Source organism: Monodelphis domestica, chromosome 1 (assembly GCF_027887165.1).
Source record: "Monodelphis domestica isolate mMonDom1 chromosome 1, mMonDom1.pri, whole genome shotgun sequence".
NCBI classification, from domain to species: Eukaryota; Metazoa; Chordata; class Mammalia; order Didelphimorphia; family Didelphidae; genus Monodelphis; species Monodelphis domestica.
In genome coordinates, this window is record NC_077227.1 from 331,879,181 (window position 1) to 331,903,457 (window position 24,277).

Below are 24,277 nucleotides of genomic sequence, written 5' to 3' on the forward strand. Positions count from 1 at the left end.
CTAAAATCTCTATATTCATCTTTTTATCCCAATGTTCTGCATATAGTAATTGCTTACAAAAAGGAATTGACTGAATAGCATCTGGGATAAACTTTATGTGTGAGACAAACAGACATATATAATAGGACAGGATAACTTTAGTTTATAATGACAATTATGACTCATCGAGGAAATGCTAAATTATACTCCTATTAAAAAAAAAAGACTAAATACCTCTTTTAAATATCTACATCCAAAATGATTGCTGGCTAATCAAGTTTGTTACTCAAACAAAATTTTAGTCCTGAAAATCATGAAAAAGTGGTTCATTTCCTTTAATTTAATAATGCTGCATAAATGAAGTACAACTATGTGCAATAACAATGCGACAAAATTAATAATATACTTCATATACTGAAAGAATGCTAGAGCTGCAAATATATGTATAAATTATCATGTTATAATAAATTACAAGTTATATATGGACAATAAATTTTTAATGGCATTTAAGATATAACTAGTAAGATGTTTAAGATCCTAGGTAGCAATATTTGAAGGTAAGTTTAAAAAGATTCTACAATGCTAAAAATTAGATATTCTCACTAAAACAGCAGTCTTCCCCTGCCTTTCCCCAACCTCAGCAACCAAAAGGCAAATTATACGACCATATGTAGTCCAAACACTATCCAAAGAAAAATTCTCCCCTCAAATATATATTAAATCCACATGCAAAACTTTGATAAAGTCAGCCTAAAATAAAAGGAAGGGAAAAACTTTAATGGTGGATATCTCTGAATCGCTTCCCTTTTACACTAGAAATTTTGCAAAATAAATTTATAAAAATGACAACCAAATTAAGTGTTTGGTGAATGAATCTTCAAATGCTTGGTACTGGCAAAGGCCACCAGAAAACATTTTACACATTAATGCTTCAGGTGTTACATAGCTATATTTTTTAAATTAAACTTTTAAAAACTGGCAAATAAAAACCCTTGGATGAATCAAATAAGTTACCATAAAAATATATAATCTAATCAATGAAAAGTTTAAATATTTTTAAACCCATGGTTCAATAAATATTTTGTAGCAAATTCAAATTTAGAAATGCAAATATGACCCAAGTACAAATATTCTATGTCTATAGGTCAACTGATACAGCTACATGTATGCCTTCTACTAACATAGAAATGTCATTTTAAAATTATTATGTTGTTTTTAACTGTAACCTAATAATTTAACTTTTGACATATATTTGAAGTGTGTTAGAAAAAGTAACACAGGGGGCAGCTAGGTAGCTCAGTGGATTGAGAGCCAGGCCTAGAGATGGGAGGTCCTAGGTTCAAACCTGGCCTCAGACACTTCCCAGCTGTGTGACCCTGGGCAAGTCACTTAACGCACTCCCCTCCCCCAATTGCCTAGCCCTTACCACTCTCTTTTGCCTTGGAGCCAATACACAGTCAGTATTGACTCCAAGACAGAAGGTAAGGGTTTAAAAAAAAAGAAAAGAAAAACTAACACACATTGAACCAATGGTTGCAAAAATCAAGTTGAAATATTAGCCAATAAAACTTGGATCCTTCCTCCAATGTTCTTTAAGTAATTCTACAAAGATGTCTAGGTAGCTTTCGAAAACTTGAGTATTTAAATCAAAACATATCTTATTGATCCTTCTAACTCAAACCTTGATCCCTTAGATGTTATATCTTTTTTCTTTTTTGCCTTTAAACATTCATTTTTCATCAAGCCTTTTCCTTCACTATCAATACTATTAGTTTATTTTGAATTTGAGGTAAATGTGCATTTAAATATAAAATTTTTTCCAAAGTTGTTTCTTTCTTAAAGTTCTTAAAGAAATGTAAGCCTCTATTTTCACATCTAGGTGTAACTAAGTTCTCGATACATTTAAATTTAAAAATAATCTTGGGAATGCCAGTTCTCAAAGATAATGTCAAGTACTAAACATTTCCAAAACACCACAACTTGATGGCATAAAACTTCCTATCTATACATATAATGAATGGTGATAAGTTGGTTTCCAGGAAGTTTGTTTGCAATGGATAACAATCTTGAAATTCTCTGGGTGATTTCCTTCAAATACACATATTTCAATCTAATGAATGATAGAAAAACACATAAAAATTTTACCCTAATACAACGTTAATGAAGGATACTAGAAAAAAATCAGGTAATTATTTATGCTATAAAAAATAAGTACTTCTAAGGTAATCTATTTTAATATTAGCAACAACTTAACTGTGTTTTTGGACATATTCATAAAAATTTGGTTCCATTTTGAAATAAAATTATGTAATAAATATGAGTGCCTAAAAAACATGTCATTAAGAGGTTCTTATTGTTAAGTAATTCTAACTCTTGGCTTCCTTTGTAAAAATGTCCCTCGAAAGTAATATCAAAACATGGGAGAAATTTTGTGAAAGAACTAATATACCTGTCATGATTTTAAACATGCAAGATTTGTTTTTATTACATATTTAAAATATATTCATATAATTATTTTGATATGATATTTTCTGATAAAACAGATGAAAACAAATTACTTTTACTCATTAAAAATGTATGTCGGACAGATACACAGCCAAATAATATGAATGCTTTTAGGTTGTGAGATTACACTAAGTTAGTATTTAAGCTAAACTTAAATGGGACATTGTCAAGGTTTTTCCAAGTAAGCCTTTTCTTTAAAAGGTATAGAGGTCTTTGAGTTCTAAAAAAGAAAATACTAGTCTGTTGCTTCCATAGTAACATGAATGACAGACCTGATAAGTCAAATTCCCTGACAAACTAGGATGAATGTGGCTTCTTAAGAAGTATGAATAGTATCATTACACATTAATGATGAATAATAATCTGTTCTGTGTCAAACACTATTCTAACTGGTTTGTTCTGAATAAGAAAAACAATAGTACCTAAGCCCGTGTCAAACTTAAATGGCTCAAAAGAAAAAGGGAGAAAAACTCCCTGTACACCAACAAAATTTCTAAAGAAAAGGAAGGTAGAGGTATTAATATTATAATTTAAATTGCCACTGATAACACAATCTTCCAAATGCAATCCCCAGAACATAATTCAAGTGCTCTATTATTGGTTTTTTTTTTCCATGCAAAAGATACAGAAACAAAACACAGAGACATTATGATGGTCATCATTCATTTTTTTTAATTGGGGAATAGCATATTAAAATCTTGCTTAGATTATTACATAACACAATCCAATACAAGATCAGATGGTTAGAAGTTTCAAGTCTTTTAAAAAAAATTAAAAAGAAAAAAAATTGTGGGACTCTGGCAAAATTTCAGCTCAGGGCAAATAAAAATGCAGTCCATTTTTTTTTCCAAGTAAGATTTATTATAAAACTTACAATTTTCATCAAAATAAAATACAATTAAAAACAGGCTTCTGACCTGTACTAAAAAGGTATTAAGCCATTAAACATTTATATTAAAATATTAGGTCTTCTAGGATCCTGGGAAAACGTCTTATAAATATTTAAGGGACTTCCTTATTATAAAAAAAAATAAAGATGGGTAATAATCTGTTATAGCCTCCTGAAAACACTCAACAGTTGGCTATGTATTAAAGCAAATCAGTGAGATGTAATTTTACAAATTTAAATTAACTGTAATCCTTCCAAATGTAAAGTGTAAACTTTTTACAAGAACTTCTCCCCTCTAATAATATTAATTTTTAATCCTTTATTCATCAACACATACCATTCTACTGGCCTCCAATATTCAGGTATTAAAATTTAGTAGAAAAACCACATATTTAACATTTGTCCTTCTAGCCAAATCATTGAATTGATTTCCACTCATTTAAGTGATGTCTTCATCATTAATGAAAGCTATTTAAATTATTTGGCAACCAATTATGAAGGATAAATAATCTCTTAAAAAGAAAGAAATGGGAGGGTGGGGATAGGGAGAAATACATCATCAAAAAAGTGTTTACTATTCTAAATATTAAGAGTTTCACAGGAAAATGAAAATCCACAAATCTAATTCTATTGGAAATGTTTGTCTAACAAAAAGTGTCATATATACAGATATACCAGTGTAAATATTAAAAAAGCAATATGTCTGCCATGCCTTAAAATACATACTTGTACTTTTGAAAGAAGTTGGGAGCTTCAAAAAGTTTGGACCACTCTGCCTTACTCAGCAAAATTTCATCTGTGATAGCAAGACCTAAATTAAAGACATATTAAACTTCTTTGCATATTTCACTATAAATGTCAGCAATCTGAAAATTAGAAAACTTTCATTATTACTACATGCATAGGTCATAATGCAACAGTTATTACATTTACAAAAACTTCCTCAATTTAAGGCTATTAACTATGGAAAAAAAGACAGATAATTTTACAAAAGAGGCAGATCACTACTGAATCCAGTCAAGAACCAATAATAATAGTAACATTCTAATATAACTTCAAAAATTTATGCTATCTAGCTTGGTGATAAAAATCTCAAGTAGATTGGTTCCCTTTTTTACTACTATTAGAAAAAATAAAAGGTTATTGGAAACCTATGTATTCCCATAAAGGGCATTACAAAGTGGAAAAATCTTACTATATGTTATGAATTTCATGGTAGTTTTGGAGTTCATGATGCAAAATGGAAGTTAACATTCCCATTCTTGCCCAACTTCCTTCCATAAGGGCTTTATCCTCCTGTTTCCTTAGTCTCTGCCTGTGGAAGAGACTAGAAACTGTAATACTACATGGCAAGTTATTATTAAGACATTAGATATGTCCTATTAAAAAAATCTAACTATAGATACTCCAGGACCCACACAATATTTAAAATTTAAAACTTGACTGAAAGGAAAAAATATAAAGGATGACTCATTTAAGAAATGAATTCGCTAGAATAAAATAATCCCTAAATATCTGCAAAGATCTAGTTTGGAAATTTCCATTTTAGTTAAGATCAAGAATATTATGCTACTTATACAATATTTTAAACTTTTATATATAAAAGAAGGTAAGAATAAAAGCACTTACCTTGTTTAAACTCCTCAACCATGACCATCCGTGTAGAAACGGACACATTGTACGTAGAATTCTGTTGTGGGTATGCTGGTGTAATTATAGGCATAAGATGGTACCTATCACTGGGGTTTACCTATATATAACAACAGCCAATCAGTTTCTTCAAGTACACATGCAACAGAAATTTGGACTTTTATCCTTTTTGTTAAACTGAATAATGATCAATTTTAACTGTATTCATTGTTGAAGATGAAATCAAGAAAACGCAGGTCAGTAAGCCCTGTTTGTGAAATCATTTAGAGTACCAAAGAATACATCTAACCTATAAGTCAAAAAGTTCAAGTGAGCATGTTACACTAAATTTTTTGGATACACAATATACAATATTAGAATTTAATTTAATACAGTACCCTAAAGTAAGGGGTTTTTTTTCCTTAATTACTTTTTGGGTTCAATTACACATTCATTTTCATGAAAGTGAATTATGACATCTGCTCCTAGGCACTTTTAGCAATCTATGTTTACACCATTACTAGGAACAATGTACCTAAAATGAAAAGAAAAACTTTGTGTACCCTAATTATTAGGATATTAATATAGTATTTAAAAATAAAATGGAAACCCTCCCAAAAGAAACAAACCAGGAAGAGGGTTCAAGGAATTATTATAGGCAAAACTGTACTTCCTAAAATGTTCGCCAAAGGAAAAGTTTTAACATTTAAAAAAAAAATCAAAATTATAGTCATGTTCTTAAATGTATCCTAGAATCAAAGAATGTAAGAACTGGAAGAAACAGAAATGAACTAGCCCAACACTCAATTTTACAGATGAGGAAATAAAGGCCCAAAGGCCTTGCCACTGGTTAAAGAAATAGTAAATGACAGAACTCAGGATTAGAACCCAAATCTCCTAACTCTCCTAGTTATCATGTCCACTTTGTTATACCATACAATGATTTTTACCTAAGAGATCTAAGATACAGTTAAATTTTACTTTTCATGTTGGTTTTGCCTTTTAAAAATGCACACACTACTTTTTAAGGACCCAGTTCTACACTTAATGCTGAGGAACTACATTCCTGTTTCCTCAAATTTAAGATCCTGAATTACAAATCAATTGATTTACCCAGGAAGTTTGGAAGTCATAAATATATTTAACATTTGATCAAGAGAAACAGAAAACATTGTTTTATAATGCAGTGATGGGGCCGGTAAAATCAATACTGGCTCAAGATAAAATGTACATTAAACTCAGTTATGAGTGATTTTTTAAAATCAATTAAATCTCATTCTGAGATCCTAAATTTTTTCTTTCAAATGAAAAAATGTCAAAATGATTCTTCCCTCAGTAGTGATGGTAACATTTCCAAGAGAATTATAATTAAAGCTATTCCTTAGTCCAAATACATTAATGAAATTTCTGAAAAACCCAAACCAACTGTACCTATTACATCATGGATGGCTAAAATGATACTTCTTCAAAGGGCAAAATAATTTTTCAACAGCTTTTGCATGAGAAGTCAATTTTAACAAAATATTTACATAAAATAAATACAGGGAATATTTTTAGTAGCCTTTTATTTTATTTTCTTATGCATAGATACCTGTACAACTTTTATGTACATAGTAATATTCATATGATTAAGTATATATTGTAGGTTGCAAATCCCTTACTGAAGTCAGTATGTTCAGCTAGATAATATATAGTCTTAGAATGTTGTAAGTTCACATGGTACAAAGTCCTATAAATTGTAGAACCATTAAAGCTAAAGTTATAATGAAGAAAATAAAACTGCTGAAACAATTGCCAATAGCCAGCTACGTCCATAAATACCTAAAACACGATGTCTCTGGAGTTTCTTTAAGCAGTTGATTTTACTTTTTACTGTACAGTGTGAATTTATAGGGGAAAAAATAATACACTAACCCTTGGGTCCCATACAGGCAAATTAAGATTGCATTCTTCAGGTTGTTTCAATAGCACTGGATTTGGCCATTCCCTGTTTAAAAAGATTGTAGCACTTGATAAGACTATTGGATATTACCATCTATACTTTTTTTTTTAATAACAAAAGTATTTTGTGAAATGTGATCCTTCTTCATTTTGCCCTCTTGACAAATAAACAGATGAAAGACTTGTTATTTTTTTTTCCTTCAAGTCTATGAAAGGTGCCTTCTTTCTAAACTATAATAGAATCACACAAATCATTTGAAAAATGTCTCAAATGAAGCCCTGACATTTCCAATGATTCTTTTAAATGGCTGACAAAGCCATTAATTATATAGTAATAACAATCAGCTCTATTGTAGAATATCCTGAAATGTTCTTCAGATCAAACTTAAACCATGAAACAAGGGAAGCCCACTCTTTCAGAAAGAGAATCTATTCTTCATTCTACCTCAAAAACTAGGCAAATGAGAGAAATAATAACTAAGTAGCATCAATCATAAAAACTATATGCAATAAACAAAAGATCTTCCACTACAATGATTAAGATAATGTAGGAATAACAACTGAATGAAATCAAGTACTTTTTCTATGTAATGAGACCGTTTCTTTAAAGTCAGATACTTTAAAATTAGCTACAAATTTTAGCCCATTTAAGTTTAGAGGATATTTCCTAAGTCTTATCAGCAATGTTATAGAAATAAAAAGTATTTTACATAAAAAATACTGAACTGAGTTTGGATCAAAATTAAAATGAATCAAAATCAGCAGGAAACAGGTAAATGCACACAGATGCAAGAGGATAAGCCCCCAGTCTAGATTAAGACAAGATAACTAAATGAACTAGTTAAGATTTCTTATAAGGGAAAAATATTTACAATATTTGCACATTTTAAAAGGTTGAAAAATTTTATTAACTGAAAGAAGCAAATCTAGAGGAAATAACTTTTTTACATGACAAGAAATTGTTCTTTCTGAATATATTTGTGAATGTATTCTTCTATGCTTCTTGTGTATGTTAAACCATCAATATTTTATTGGCAATAACTACTTAGGCTTCCTCAAAGCATACAACTTTAAATTTAAAGGAAAATGGGAAAAGCAGAAGGGAGGTTTTTTCCAAAACTTAATGAATATCCTAAGTAACTATTTTTATTTGATTACAGATGACATTCAGGTTAAAATTAAAATGAGTTTATTTGAAGACTACTTAGTGTTGAAATAATAAACACTCTATTGCTAGCCTGTCTCATTCTTTTTGGGAGATGAGAAATAGCAGTGAGAAATGAAATGGGGCTTAGGTTTGCTCTTTAAAAAAACAACACAAATTCTGGGTCCCAATTAAACTAAACTGTTTAATTATGTATAATTTTAAAATCTGGAACCATCTGCAGAAGTGTCATAGAAATAAGACTAAACTTCAGTGTCTATAATCAATTTTATTTTAATATAATCTAAACACATACCATTTAGAAAATACCAAGAAAAATTTATGTACAAGAGTTGATGCTATTGCATTTGGATAAAGCTGGCAAGTTCTTGCTACTAGCATAGCCCAGGAAACACCACCGAGGAAACCTAATATATTGGAATAGATGTTGTGGCCTGTTGATAAGGGAAAAATAAAAAGTAAGTTACTGGGTAACAAAACACACATCATTTTAATTAGCTACCTAGCAAATTCTGAACTCACGTTTGGCCCAAAGTTTGATAGCTCTCAGAGTTAACCTGAAGTTGTCAATGTTTGGTACTAGATGTAAAATTTCATCGGTTACCCTGCAACCTAATAAACAAAAGGGGAAGGGAAAAAATTTTCAGATTATCAAAAGTTCATTTCAAAATCTTATATCCATTTATTCTACCGAAACCTAGGATGCTATCCAGAAAATAGGGTGGGGGTGAGGAGACAACTTAAGCTACTGAGTTTAACATTTCAGCTCATAATTAACATTTGCTATTCCTATTAAGAAATATTAACTATAGGGAATATATAAGCTAATTAGGTCAAAATATTTTTAAGTTATTGCTTGATTCGATTAATTATTAAAATTGAAGGGAATATATCTTCAGAAAAGAGCAAGTGATTTTTTAAAAAGATACTATATTATACTAGATACATCCCTGAGCTCTACAGATATTAATCTAGCCTAAATAATTTGCCTTTAGAATAATTCAAAATAAGACTCATTAATTAATGCATCAGAAAACTTCAAAAAACTTTATTTTATTTGGAAAAAAAACTGATACCATAAGTGTTTTTTACATACCATTAAGACTTCTTATGCATCTAATATCTAAATTTTTTAGTAGACTGTCATCACGAAGGTCCAAATCTTCAGGAATAGTCTGCAGTGCTAATCTTGCAAACAAAATATCAATCTAAACCAAAACAAAAAGTAATTATTCCACATCTCTCAAGCTATAGAATTTTGCATATATAGAACAATTCTTCTAGAAGTTTATGCTATCTTATGACATAATATTTTAATAGTGTCCCCCATTAGCCATATTTGAAAGCTAAATTATTCACATTTAGATCCTTTAATTTGGATAGTGTTCGAAACACAACAGGTGATTCAAATCATACCTGCAATATTTGCATTTCCGACCATATTTAAGCCAACTTAAGTCTGACTGTGAACTTATACAAGCTTAATTTCAATGGTGAGTACATTACCAAAAAAAGCGTTTTGCAAGACTGTTTACTAGTTTATTTAAAATAACAGAATGAGGGGTATAAGAGGAGAGACAGGGAAGCTAGGTGAACACAATGGATAGAACTAGGACAGGAAATGGGAGGTTCGAGGTTCAAATTTGACCTCTTGATACTACTTACTTGTGTGACCTTGGGCAAGTCCCTTAACCCCAATTGCCTAGCACTTACTGTTCTTCTGCCTTAGAACCTTAGAATCAATTCTAAGACAGAAGGAAAATGTTCCTTGAAAATAAATAAATAAAAAATAAATTTCCCGTTAGAGGGGGAAATAATTTTTAGAAGAGAAAAACATTTAAAGCATTCCTATCTTTGCTTTCAGCACACTATCCTATTTACCATGAATTATATGCTATACAAGTTCTTGAAGAGTCAGACAATTTCAAATAGATAAAATTAGAACACTGAAATAGTTACAGGGGAACAGTAGCCATTTGAATATGACAGAACTTAAAAGATTGAAATATTGGCAAATAAAAATTGATATGTTAAGAATTTCAAAACTTTCTTAAATACTTCTTACCAATGCAAATGAACAGAGGCTAATAATAGAAGTTACTTTAAAGAATACTTATCAGGAAAGTATGGATAAACAGGGGAAACTGACAAATGTTAAAAGAAAGGAAATATTCTTCCAAAATCTAAAGTATAAACAATTTTCATTCCTGTTACAATTCTTGAAGTAAAGGATAGCAACAATCAGACATTCATCTAATATTATAAAGTAGAAAGCAATATTTTGAACTTGGATACAGATTACTTAAGGGGAACAGTTTCCGTCTAAAAACCATCAATCCCAAAGAAAGGAATTCAATTAAGCTGTCCTTTCAAAATTGGTCTTATACTTACCTTTCTTTTAACTTTTCTTAAATAGAAAACTTTTAACTAAATTACAAAATTTTAAAGAACAGAACACCAAAGAATTTTAGAATCATTTCAGATAGTCTAAGACAGCATAGTACAAAGAGAAATTCTAGTACAAAAAGAAAAAAAAATCAAAACAAAATGTGCATGTACACACACACAAAGTAACCTGTGAAACATACTAGCTATGTGACCATAAGTATATTTTGAGACTTCTTTGCCCCTTCACTAAACCTAAATTGCTGATAAGCACCAACAAAATGTTTCTACGCCTGGAATTAAATCAATGAAATCACAGACTACAGGAGAAAAACTACTCTCTTTGAAGGAACAGTAATTGTAGGACAAAATATTTATGGAGGGCTGCGAAATACATTTTATGTGTGTTTTCTCTATTGCATTCCTCCCAAAATACCTTATTTCTGTGTTAAGTTAATAGTTATAGCAATAGCTCATTTAAACAGCAAGGCTAGAGATTATTCCTAGTAATTTGCCACTTCCAAAGTCCTGTCCAATACAGATTTCCAAACCAACAAAAACATTCTGGAAGGATGATAGATAAGAATTCAGACACCTTTTCACTAAAACATCTAATTCAAATAGGGTGAATTTGCTATTTTCGTGTACTCAAATTCAGGTATAGTTGGGAAAACTTTAAAAATAGCCTAGGGAATGAACTAATGAATTACTATGGTGTTTGATTTTGTTTTAAGGGGTGGGGGAGTGAGGCAACAGATTTGAGATTCCATAGGAGTAGAAAATTCCCAATTAGAAAACTCTTCTTCTATCAATACAGCTTGGTACATTCTCTACAATTTATCACCTTATATAACTGGCAGAAGTGAGAGGTTAATAAGTAGCTTAGTCAAAATCACACAATTAATATGTGTCTCCATGCTTGGAATTCACTCCCTTCCTTTTGCCACCTCTGAGAATCTAGTTTCCTTCAATGCTCTTCATCTTATAATGAATCCTTTCTTAATTCTCCCTAAATTAGAGGTGTTTGATGGTTGTTCGGTATTAAACTAGATGTGTTATAAAACTCTTTACTACACCTCAAGACTACACATTTCTCAGCTGTACTCTGTTACCTGCTCTTCTTGGTTGGAAATTGGGTGAAAAATGGAGTCCCACAGAGGAAGAGCAGTAAGACCAGCTTGGCTAGATCACAGTAAAGTATGAGGGAAAGATGAAATGTAATATGGTTGGAAAGATAGGTTGGGGACAGGTCTTAAGAAATTGCCAACGCTAAACATTATTATTTGATCCTAGGGGCAACAGAAAAAAACTTCAGTTTATGGGGATTGGGGGGGGGGGGGAGAAGAGGGGAGGGGAGGACAGGGGGTGTCATACCTGAACTTCAAGAAAAGCACTTTGCCCTCTGGGTGAGGGAAAGACTGCAGTGGGAAGTGACTTGAGGCAGAGAGAAAAATTTGGATGCTATAATAATAGTTCAGTCAAAAAATGACAAGAGCCTGAACCTGAATGGTGGCTATGTGAATGGAGAAGCAACAGATGTAAAAGATATTGTCAACATAGAAATATTAAGATCTGGCAACTGTCTGAATAGGTGAGATGGATCTTAAAAAATATCCACTCTAAAATTCAGTGACATTCTGTCCTTTGAAACTTTATAATTTTATTTATGAGCTATGTAATTTGTGTATGCATATAATTATACATTTTATAAAGATTTCCTAATGTTTCAATGAATGCAGACTCAAGATGACACTGAAGTTATGAATCTAGAATAAATGGGAGGATGGTTGTACTGAAGTTCATAGCTGGAATGGCCATAAAGGAAAAAAGAGAATGACCTCTATTTTGGATATTTTGAGGTTGGGATGCTTACATGAAATCTAGTTCAACAGACACAACAGAAATTCACTGGAGATCAAGAAAGAGAATAGGGCTGGAGATACAGATTTAAGTTAATCTGCACAGAGTTGGCAATTCAACCCAAGGGAGCTAATGCTTAGAGCAAGAGTGTAGAGAAAAAAGAAATTAAGACAGAACTTTAGGGTATACCAATAAATAGGCAGTGAAGATGAAGCAGCAAAGAAACTAACAAAAGAATGGTCATATGGATAAGAGAATCAGAAGAAATGTTACAAAAATCTGGAGTGGGAAGGGAATGAATAAAGAAAGGTAAATATTGTCAAATGCAGGTCAAGAAGAAAAAAAATTGAGAAAAAGGCTTTACATTTGGCAATTAAGAGGTAATAACAATGAAAGTTAGCATTTATATAGCACATTGGTACTCTTTGACCAAGAGATTTCACTAGGAATACACACCAAAAAGTTCAAAGACAAAGGGAAAGCATCAATAATTTTTTAAAATTATGTTACGCAATTTTGGTTGTAGAAAAACTAAGTTTCCCTAAACTGAATAAATGCTAAACAATCAAGTTAATTATGGTTTTAGAGGACTGATGGTAAAGTTTTGTTCCCTATATCTTAGCATAAAGGTGATCAACAAGAATCAGGCATGCATTTTCTGACATAAACAATCTGTTTTGTTTTATTGAGCTTATTGATTAAAAAGGATGGCAAGAAAGTACGATAGTGAGACAAAAAATAGAAAGAATAGTGTAATGAAAAAAATTCTTAATGTAAGGAAGGGGACAGAAGCAGGCCAGTTCTATTAAACTAAATATTTTATATGAAAAATTTTGAAGTTCATAGTTTCACAAATGACTTTTTATTTTTTATACACAGAAATGATTATGTTAAATTCACTTAAATTTTTTTACAAGATCATTTATAACTCCAGAGACAGGAATTTATGGTGAGTGAGAGCAGGAGTCATTCTGCAAAGGGTTGAAAAGTGGGAGGAAGGAAAGCAGAAATGTAGCCAGCTTGTTTTAGTTTCATTGCAAAATGGAAGAAAAATATAGGATGAAAGCTTGAGGGGATGGTAAGACTAAGTCCATGTTTGGGGGAAATGATTTGTAAGAAAGGAACCAATGATTGTAATTATATAATAAAGAATAAAGAAACTAATGGAGGTAGAAAATTGAATATGGGGGAGGAGGGCAACTTTTGTAGGGGTAATTCAATGGAGAAGACAATAGAAGTTAGAATTAATGGTTTTCTGTAGAGGTTAGCCTTGGATGAAGACTGGGAATGATGTCAAAGATTCTAGATATAAAGGATATGGAACTCACAGCAAATGTCTTCCATTTTCTCAGCAAATTAGGAAGTAAAAGTTTCAGCTGAGAGGTCTGTGAAAAAAATGCAATGTGTGAAGCTTTAAGAGCAAGGAGAATATATGGAATAGCTGCATGGCAAGCATGATAAGAGACATCGACTATGAAAGAATACAAGGATTGGCTTGTTATGATGAGAAAACATAAATCTTTACCTGGTCAGCAAGGTTATCAGATTTCTTTTAATTAAACAGTAGGAAGAAGGAATAAAAGATTAATTTGTGATTAGGGTTGACAAAGTATCAGCTGCAATTCAGTAAAAGAGAAAAAAATTCAAAAGTAGAAAATATTATGAAATTGACCTGGTTCACTGAAGGGTTGAGCCTGAGAAAGGAAGGAAACATAACCAGAACAAAGGTGATAGCCTAGGTGGGTAATGAAGAAGTAATTGGAGGTTACAATGAAGACAAAAAATAGGCTTAGGCAAAAATAAGGCATTGGGTAGATCTAGAATGACAAGTTATGATTCAATAAAAGAATTGTACAGAGTTCTTGATTATGGAAATGGAACTATGGGTGATGGCAAGATTATATGTGTGACCAAGTTGTGGAGGGTATACAGTATTGTGATATGGAAATCACTTTAAAAGACTGATATATATTCATTTAAGGTTGGCAAAGAATTCAGCTATGTAATTCCTAAATGAAAACTCAAGTCAGCTGTCAACCTTTTTAATGGTGTTTTAATTACAAACAGGAGGAAGAAAAGTATTAGAGGGAAAGAGAGAGGGAATAGGGCTTAAATACCCACTCTGCTTAAGCTGAGCCAAAGGCCCAAGGCCCTGGATAGCAGAGGCAAAGAAAAGAGATTGGTCCCTATCACTCACATGACCAAAATGGAGAAACAGTCTCAGGGCTCCTCCACACCAAGCACCAGGCTCCAAGCACCAGGCTCCAACCACCTCTCTCCCTCCTCACAGGAAGTCCCGAGAACTCCTGAGCTGTCCTCTACCTCACTTCCTGTGTCTCACCTGTGCCAATGGTGGCTCTAGCTTCACCCAGGACCACCCAGAGTTCTGTCCCCTTTGCACATACCTGTTGAAGGCCATATTCTCAAATAATTAAATCTTGAGCTTTGCTGCAGCCCTTCCTAAATCCTGTTACCCTAAGTAGGGTGGAGATTGTAGTTTCCAAGACCTGATTCTGTCATTCCAAGTATCTCTGTTGTTATTGATCAGGAAATAGCCAAATCCCATCCTCTAAAGAATGGTTTGAACAGGGTTGAATAGTTTTGAAATTCACAGTATATAACACTTAAGCTGAACAGATTGAGGAATTGGGAGGTTAGGGTGTTTGAGAGAATACCAATATTTATGTTGACATGTCATACTCTCAGGAGGGCAAGATTGTAAAACCAGGAAGTGAAGTTACTGAGAAAAAAGAATGAAAAGGCATGGTAAAGAGATGGCTACTAGAATCTGGATTGGGTTATAAATGTGGTTAGTATTTCCTCCTAAAAGAGGAAAGGCTACTGAATGAAGATAGTAGAAGAAAGCTGAAATTAGCAATGGAGAGCAAGGAATATTCCAAATACCACTCTAGGAACTTATCTAGAGCTAAAGAAAACATACAAAGGAAAGGGATGGATAGATGCAGTGATATTTAGGGCAAAACAGGTTTCAGCAAATACCAGAAAGAAACTAAAGGAGAAACTATGAAGTGAAAGGAAGCTTGTCAATTGCAGTAAAAGAGAACTAAACATAAAGAGTAAATAGAGCTAGACTGGGACACTGTGGCGCTAGAGTTGAGGTGGAAAGGAATGAAACAGAAAGCAGAATGTGAGGAAGTAAAGGGTTTACTTGGAAGAAAGGATTCAGCAGTCACTGGGATTAAGAGAGTAAAAAGTTGTAGAAGTTTGCTTATATAGAAAGAAAATAGTCTAAGAACAAAGCAATCAATAAAACTTCCCTATTATTTCTGGCAATTCTTTACTAGTCCCTAAGTAGAAGGATTCAAGTTACACAGATAAAACAAGATATACTTTTAAGTTAAACAGGAACTGCCAAAAATTGACAATCTTGTTTTAAAAATTATATGTGGGGAGGCAGGGAGATAGCTTGGTGGACTGATAGCCAGGAACTACAGATGGGAGGTCCAGGGTTCATCTCATGATGATGATGATATTTCCCTGTTGTGTGACCCTGGGCAAGTCACTTACCCCCATTGTCTAGCCTGGTCTGTTCTTCTGTCTTGGAACCAATACAAAGTGTATTAATTCTAAGACAGAAGGTAGGGGATAAAAAAAACAAACAACTATACATAGCCTAGGTGGTGCTTCAGGGTTATATAGTAGTTTTAAATAACATTGTTTGCATTTTTGTCATAGTAGACTACAGTTTCTGCAGAACTTATGTGAAGAATCATAAGATATATGTATATCTTATATATACATACATATACACACAATATAAAGTCCTTGAAAATAATAATTACTTCCCTATTATCTTTATATCATTAACATGGTAGATACATAAAATTCTTGTTGATTTATCAGCCAAAGGGCAATGGAGAATTCTGTAATGTGCAAGATAAGATTAAAATATGATAACAAGGGATTACGAATAAATGGCATTAAAGGGCATTGTCAAAGAAATGTCTGAAAAAGATGGATTGGTTATGAATCTAGCAAGAGTAAGACAGACAGATAATCTATATTTCACTTGTATCTTTGTGACAGTGGATTGAGCATGAGTCAGGAAAACAAAATCAAATATGGCTTCAGACACTTATTAGTTGGATGACACTGGGCAAGTTGCCTCAATTCTGCATTTGAAAAATAAAGACAATAATAACACCTATCTCCCAAGGTTGTTGTGAAGGTCAAATGAAAGATCATAAAAGTGCTTTCCAGGCATGGCACATACTAGGTGCTATATAAATAAATGTTAGCTATTATTGTTATTATTGAGATGATGATGATGATATTAAGAGAACATAAAGAAGGGGCTCAAAAGATTCATGTGGACCAGAACAGAAAGTTGTAGATAGGTAAAGATGGATTGTAATCTGTATTACTGAAAGGAGTACCCCATATCGATGAGATCACAGATGTGTTAAATAATAAAAGTATTAGGATAGCATAAAACAAGCAGTTACATACCATCATTTCAAATAACTATTGCAAACATAGTTTAAAAACCATATTAATGTGCATCATCACTTGTTCATTAATGTTATTCTCCTTACAGCATACACTCATGTCAATTATTACAGTTGTGTCATAAACATAAACAGAGACAAAGTCAAATGAAAATTTTACTTTACCTCTATACCATCAAAACATAGCTTGATAACTGGTACAAATGCCTCTTCAACAGCCTAAAACCAAATTGAAAAACTTCAGTATCTGGAAAACTATATGGTACAATTGTAATTAAGTTTTAGTAGTATGCTTATATTAAGCAAATTAGTTACTTTAGGGGGAAGGGGAGGGGACAGGGCCATAACTATTTTATTGTTTAACTCTAAAAAGAATTGGATAACACTAGGTAGTATGTCTTTAAACATTTTAATATAGGTATACTCAAATTGAAATCCTCTCTTCTTAAAATGATAAAATTCACAAAATTGATAAATGCATTAAACTTTACCCTCAAATCTTTTACTTCTTCTTGTAGCTTCAATTTTTCATAGAATGAGGTGAAAAAGTCACTTCGGTCAACATGTCTTGGTGCAACACACAATGCATCAATATCAGCACCTGAAAGAAAACATCCATCAAATGCAATAGTACTCAAAATAATGTATACTCCAGATTGAGTTTTTTAAAATATATATATTTCATTTTCTCAATTACATGTAACAATTTTCAATATAACTTTTTCTAAAATTTAAAAATACAAATTGTCTCCTGCCTTCCCCTTCCATTCCTGCCCCTAGAGATGGTAAGCAATTTATAGAACAAGAGTTCTTAATGAGGAAATGTATTAGCTTATTTTTCTTAATGTTTTGATGAATGCTTCAATACTATTGTTTCTTTGTAATTCTATGTATTTTATTATATGTATTTAAAAACATTACTCTGAGATAAGATCCATAGACTTCACAAAATTGCCCAAGGCATCCATGGCACAAAAAATGTTAAGAATCTTTGTTCTAACAGAGTTAATGACAATCTTATCTGACATGGACAATGCTTTTTCAAAGAAATATAAAGTTCTAACATAGCCTTTGAGTAATTAGGAGTTTCAGAATTTTGCAGTGCCTCATTATGCTCCATGATTATACATGCAAAACTCAATCATACAAATTTGGAAATGGCAGAATTCAGGAGTTTACTAGATATTACTTAAATAGGATAAACAAAGTGGAAAGAATTGTCCCAGACCTGAGATTTCACTGATGTAAGGAATTCTCAGGAAATTTTCCTCAATCAGTATAGATAAATGGTATTCTACAACTTTAAAGTTCTTAGTAGATTAAACAATCAGAGAGAGAAGACTTGAACCTAGTCCTTCTGACTCCTATGCTAGGGATCTATTTACTATACCACAATGAAAAGAACTGCATCATAATTTAGATAATCATTAGCTTTTCCATCATTTCATCTTCTCAGAAGACATAGGTTGCCTACAAAGTCACTTAGAGACAACTGATGAATACCTATCTAGATGAAAAAAAAAATCATCAATAAATCCAAAAAACAAGGACTATTAAGCTAGAAATTAAGGTTTCATTCAATGTTGTTAAATAAGACACTCCACATCATCTGCTACTGACCCTCAACTCCAACTCTCTACTCAAGTCAAATCACCTTCCTTAGTGCATACAGGGCCCAGAGAACCTGCCCTGAATTCATATTAGAGGTTCAACTCTGATCCTCCAATGTTAACTGCCCAGGTGATCTAGGATGATTCATTTAACATCCCTAGACTTTACTTTCCTCATTTAAAAAATGTGACAGATTGGTCTAAGATCTACAGTACTCACTGTTGATCTACCTACCACACACCATTCAAATCCTTACTCATGCTTTTTATATTCCTGGATCAGAACAGATTACTTGCTCCACAAGATCTTTCTCCATAACCCTAATCCTACAATAGTCACTTCCTTCTTTATCTCAAATTGTTCAACGGCCCTTCCTCTCTCTGTTTTACTGATTTAGGCTGCCAGATCCTTATGGAACAGAAACATCTACCTTAAATAATCCTTATTAATACTCTGTGCACTACACATAACAGGTTTCAAATCAATACAGATTTAATGGCTAATGGCAACTGTTAAGGTCAATCATTATGTCCTTTTCCCTTACTCCTTCCTAGCTGAGCACAGTAAATACTGTTGGTGGACCACAAAGAATAAAAGGAATGATCTTGAAGAACACTCATCTCTACCAATTTAAAAACTATAAAATTTTACTTCTGCCTCTACCAATTTAGAAACTATAAATTTTACCTCTGTCTCACTCAAATCCCTACTGCAGTACATAGGGATAAAGTGAGTCTTTTTTTTTTAATAAAACAAAAACAGTTCCCAAATACACAACATAAAACTGTCTCCAAGTAAACAAAACAATCTTTACCTTTTGTATGAACTCCTAATCTGTAGGATCCAAATGTAAAAATTTTTCCTCCAACATTTTCAATTACAGACTGTGGAAGATTCTATTAAAACAAAAGACAAAAAGTTACCTTTCAAATGCATATCTTTCCAAACGTCAAAAACAGTTAACACAGACTTGAATCTGAAAGATCTTTGAGGCTCCAAAAGTTTATGCCTTTCACATACTAACTTTCAAAAACTTTCAAAAAACTAATTTTTCAATATGTATTCCCAATATATCAGGGCCCTGTGACAGAAGGCCCATCTAATCAAAAATTTGTTTTCAAAATGTTTGTTCCTTTATTAATGACTGCAATACTGTATTCAATTTTAAATGTTAGCATTTTTTAAATTACAATGCACTCCTGAAAATGTATAATATTATAAAAATACTATAATGTGGACCAGTTTCTTCTATAGGAACAATGTAATAAATAGGTTTTTACACTCAAAAGTGGCTAAAAAGTAACTAAATTCATCAAGGCACTTCAAAAATCTTTAATAATAACTGTTATGTACCATATTTACAATTAATATATAGATTCTATAATGTTCTCCTTCCATCTTCACTCTCCCTTTTAGTGTTTATATATGCATGTGTATAAGAATCATTCCTTTGCATAAATTCACATTACAAAAATTTACATAAAAATTTCTGAAAGAAAAACATTCCAAAAAACTCATTAACTTTATTATTTTACTAAAAGTACTGTGCTTTTTTCCTCACATCTGCCCCATAGCATATAACCAAGGAAAAAATGAAAATACTAAGGAAACAAAGGTTTGATTTTCTAAGGATAGATTTATTAAGAAATACATGTCGAATGACCAATAAATCAGGACCAGGTCCTATCCTGCACTTAAAGCTGGGCCCTGTATATAAGTCTTTTATACATTAAGAACAATTAGTCTAACTGGATGAAATATTAGAGATGTTCCAAGCTGGGAGAAAGAGTTACATTAATATCTCTGGATCTGCCATTTCAGGTTAACATAACGTGGGTCATTCTTGTTCTTGAAAACAGTAGATATAGGTTGTCCATTTTCCAAGCCACAGAGGGGCTAGATCCAAACAATGCAAGAAGGCTTTCACCAAATTCACAGAATTATATAAACTTTTCTCACAGGGCAGAATTTGGATTAGTCTCACAATTGATTAGAAAGGGAACTGAGCTAACTTCAGAATAAAGTCATGAGATGGAGTCAGTGTGGTTCACTCAATTCCCATAGTTAACTACTTGCTGTCCTAATCCCCTCAATTCCTCAACAGGTTCAGCACTGCATGTCCTCTCATCTTCTCCATCAAAGGGTAAAAAGAAAATCTCTAAGTGAAAGAATGGACACAATGAATGATCGATCAGTAACACTGCTACTTCCCGAGCTAAAAGAGGGGGTGGGGTCTTTGCTCTGTTCTGCCTAACTAGACGTGTCAGGTCCCCAATTATCTTGTCTTCTACAGGTTCTTATTAAGATACAACAACATGTTTGACTGTGGTCTCTGCATACTTCTCTCCTGCTCTCACTTCTTGGTCCCTGGCTCCACCTTAAACCACATACCAGCCTCCTCACACCATTGGCTATTGCTTTTTCCTGCCTTCCTCCCTCCATTCCCCATATCTAGGGTATGAATTCAATCACATAAAAAGTGCTTTATAAAGAGGTCTGCAAAATGGGTCCACACATAAAATACTGTGTATATGTGCACACACGTGTGTACATGCCTGATAATACAGAGTGTATATTGATATTTCTTCAGTAAAATATTTCTTTTTCCAGTGAAAATTATTTTTAAACCAAGCTGATGTCCATTTTGTTCTCTGTTATCTTTGCTTCCTAGCTTTCCTAGCTTCCTTCAAATCCCAACTTCTATAAGAAGTCTTCTCAGGGGGGAAGCTAGGTGGCTCAGTAGATTGAGAGATGGGAGGTCCTAGGTTCAAATCTGGCCTAAGACACTTCCTGTGTGACTCTGGGCAAGTCACTTAACCCCCACTGCCTAGCCCTTTACCACTCTTCTGCCTTAGAACCATATTGATTCTAATACAAGGGTTTAAAAGCAAAAAGTCTTTCTCAATTATCCCATAATGCTGGTGCCTTCCCTCTGTTCATTATCTCCAATTATCCTGTATATAGTGTGTTTGTGTGTGTGTGTGTGTGTGTGTGTGTTTGGATGTTGATTCCATCATTAGAATCTTGAGCTTCTTGACAGAAGAATCATCTTTTTACTTTCTTTGTGTCCCATCACTTTACACAATACCTGGTTCATAATAGGTGCTTAATAAATGCTAGTTCACTGGTAATATCAATATTATTAGCGCACTTCCTGCTTCGCTGGAAAGTGTGAAAATAAAAAAATTAAACTTAAGGAATTAGAAATACCTAAAAATCTCTTTCAAAACATAAACATTAAACATATGCATTTGGCCTGTCTTTTGATAAATGGAATAGAAAAAGAAATGAGATGTCTGTTTCAATTATCCATAAATTGCTGGAAAAAAATCAGAATTCCCAGGTCTTTTTGAAGTTGACTTTTTTCTGCCCAAGGAGATCCTATTCCAGGTCTTTATTTTTTGTAGTAAGTTACAATATAGAAAAGCTACCTCAAGAAGTTAACCACGAATCTTAAACTTTGATTCTCCAGGTAAAATGCTCTGTAGCAAGAAAAAAAATGTACAAGGTTGATGCACTACCTCAGCTTGGGTTATGTGTGTCATACTTTCAAAAAGGGAATAAGGTTATCCAGTAAATAATTTTCTTCTTCTTGAATAAAAGGAGGGGATGATGGCTAGTTGTACACAAGTTTATAAGTTGAGTAATTGTAACTCAGAGATAGCCTAATACTAATTATTGTCATTCCAAAATTTAAATACAAGATAATCAAATGTATGAAAATGCAAACACATAAAATTTACCAAGCAGGAATTATTCACATTACAAGTGGTATACTTCATAAGAGGAAGAATGAATTGAAGGTATGGTTCAAAGAGCAATTCTCCACATTATTTAGATATATTTTATTTTTATTTAATTTTTCAGAAGCATATCTATTGTTCAAAGTAGGGTACATTTCACATAAGAAATGAACTTGTTTTGAAGTACATTAGTCAAAAATATAACTAATTCCTTAAGCAGAATTTAAGACTCAGTAACAACCACCCAGTTATTAATTTTTATATCAACAATCTAGAATGGGCTATATATTAACTATTACACAATTTTGGCCTCCTACTCAGGTAGGGGATGCTTCACAAATCTGATCAAACTGAATAATAGAACAATTTTTCAAGCTTATTGTTAAAAGTCTTAAAATTTCCATACCTTGCTTTCACTGATTTCCCGTATCCATTCTTTTACCAGGTTATTTAATTTTCCCAAAATTAAAATCCTGTTGAGAAAACATTAACATTTTTCTCTATATTATCATTTACATCGTTCACCATTCAATATCACCACTGAAAAGATGAATAAAACTAAATTCCAACAAAACCTTTTCATAGTTTAATAGTTTTAATAGTTTTCCTGGTCTTCTGTCTTGTGTTCCCTGAGCTTCAGGTTGTGTCTGAAACATCTACATGAAGTGTAAGTATCTTTACAAAATCAGTTGTAAATTACTCTAAATGGTTGTAACATCATAAAAGTCAAACATAAAATTCCCCATTTCTCCATTAAAATTCCTAACCACACATAAATTTACTGCTGAAAAAAGAGAATCATAGGAGCTGCAGAGGCAGAAAAGAGCCTGCTAAGAAAACACAAGTTTTGGGGGAAGAGAATAAAGAGACAGGAAAGAGGGAGAAGGAAGAACACAAAGCATGACTGATATGAAACATGAACTTAAACATGACCTAGATTTGAAGGAAAGGAAGGAATTAGCATAATTTAGAAATGAAAACACTTCCTATGTAGGAACTAATTTATACTAGTAAGCAATTATAAAAAGCAAATTTACTTACCTGCGCTGCAGTTCCTCTTCCTCTTCAAAAACCCCAAAGGGCTTTAGGGTTTCAATTAGTTTCTGTGCGAGTATGCAGTCTGTCTCTTTGGGGGCCGCTAAACTGATGGGAGAGGTAATGCCATAATGCTTCTGTGGCGGTTGTGTTTGTTGTGATCCCTGGGTTGTAACTGGACTAATAAATGTAATTAGATAAAATTACTGCAAAAAATTTCTATTTTGTAACAAACATGCATGACTAGACAATGCTTTGTATAAAGTATGTATTCCAAAATAAGTTATGAAATAGTTAATCCTAACTAGTTAATTAAAAAAAGTAATACTCCCAATCCTAATTTGCTGGGAAGCAAGTGACTAAATATAAAATAAGAAAAATTCTTTTTCCCAATTTTGTTGAGGTTTTAAAACAACAAACCAAGTTCTCCAAGAAAAAAGCTAACTTTTAAACTTAAGCAATGTTTTAAAAAGTAAAATACAACCTAGGCAAATCAAGTCCTAAAAAATTATTTGCCAACTATTCTTTTTTTTTTAAACCCTTACCTTCTGTCTTGGTATTGACTCCAAGGCAGAAGAGTGGTAAAGGCTAGGCAATGGGGGTTAAGTGACTTGCCCAGGGTCACACGGCTGGGAAGTGTCTCAGGCCAAATTTGAACCCAGGACCTCCCATCTCTAGACCTGGCTCTCAATCCACTGAGCCACCCAGCTGCCCCCTTTGCCAACTATTCTTGAAAAATTCTCTCCTATTAAGGGTAGGTACCTCATAAGCTATTATTGAACAGTGTTTCAACTGAAACCAAGAACTCTGAAAAGCCAAAATTTGTTCATTGTTCCAAATTGTCATATCTTATGCATAAAACAAAAGATTCACAAAACAGTGCTCATCATCTAAACTAAGTAGGAAAAAATAGAAAAGGCTTAAAACAAACTTTAATCCTCAGGAGAATAAAAATTGTAATATGCATTACTGGAGAGAACATCCATATATATATCTAAGATCACAGTTTCACTGGCATCCTTTACCATTGCAAATTTCCAGATTTAAAGTTTTATGACCAGAAGCG

General features: G+C 32.6%; 1 protein-coding gene across 5 annotated transcripts in view; it reads right to left on the minus strand.

Annotated features, from left to right (window-relative positions):
• PAPOLA (poly(A) polymerase alpha) overlaps window positions 1-24,277 on the minus strand; it is a 75,596-nt gene that overhangs the window by 33,043 nt on the left and 18,276 nt on the right. For all 5 annotated transcript variants that reach the window (XM_007473617.2, XM_056811305.1, XM_007473616.2 and 2 more), the window contains exons 2-12: window positions 23,218-23,391; window positions 22,583-22,649; window positions 19,248-19,329; window positions 17,314-17,423; window positions 16,988-17,041; window positions 9,205-9,316; window positions 8,631-8,720; window positions 8,404-8,542; window positions 6,917-6,989; window positions 5,003-5,123; window positions 4,100-4,184 (exon numbers count right to left, since the gene is read on the minus strand). In XM_007473617.2, the coding sequence (XP_007473679.1) occupies window positions 4,100-4,184; window positions 5,003-5,123; window positions 6,917-6,989; window positions 8,404-8,542; window positions 8,631-8,720; window positions 9,205-9,316; window positions 16,988-17,041; window positions 17,314-17,423; window positions 19,248-19,329; window positions 22,583-22,649; window positions 23,218-23,391 (1,107 nt within the window). The remainder of the gene's footprint in view (window positions 1-4,099; window positions 4,185-5,002; window positions 5,124-6,916; window positions 6,990-8,403; window positions 8,543-8,630; window positions 8,721-9,204; window positions 9,317-16,987; window positions 17,042-17,313; window positions 17,424-19,247; window positions 19,330-22,582; window positions 22,650-23,217; window positions 23,392-24,277) is intronic.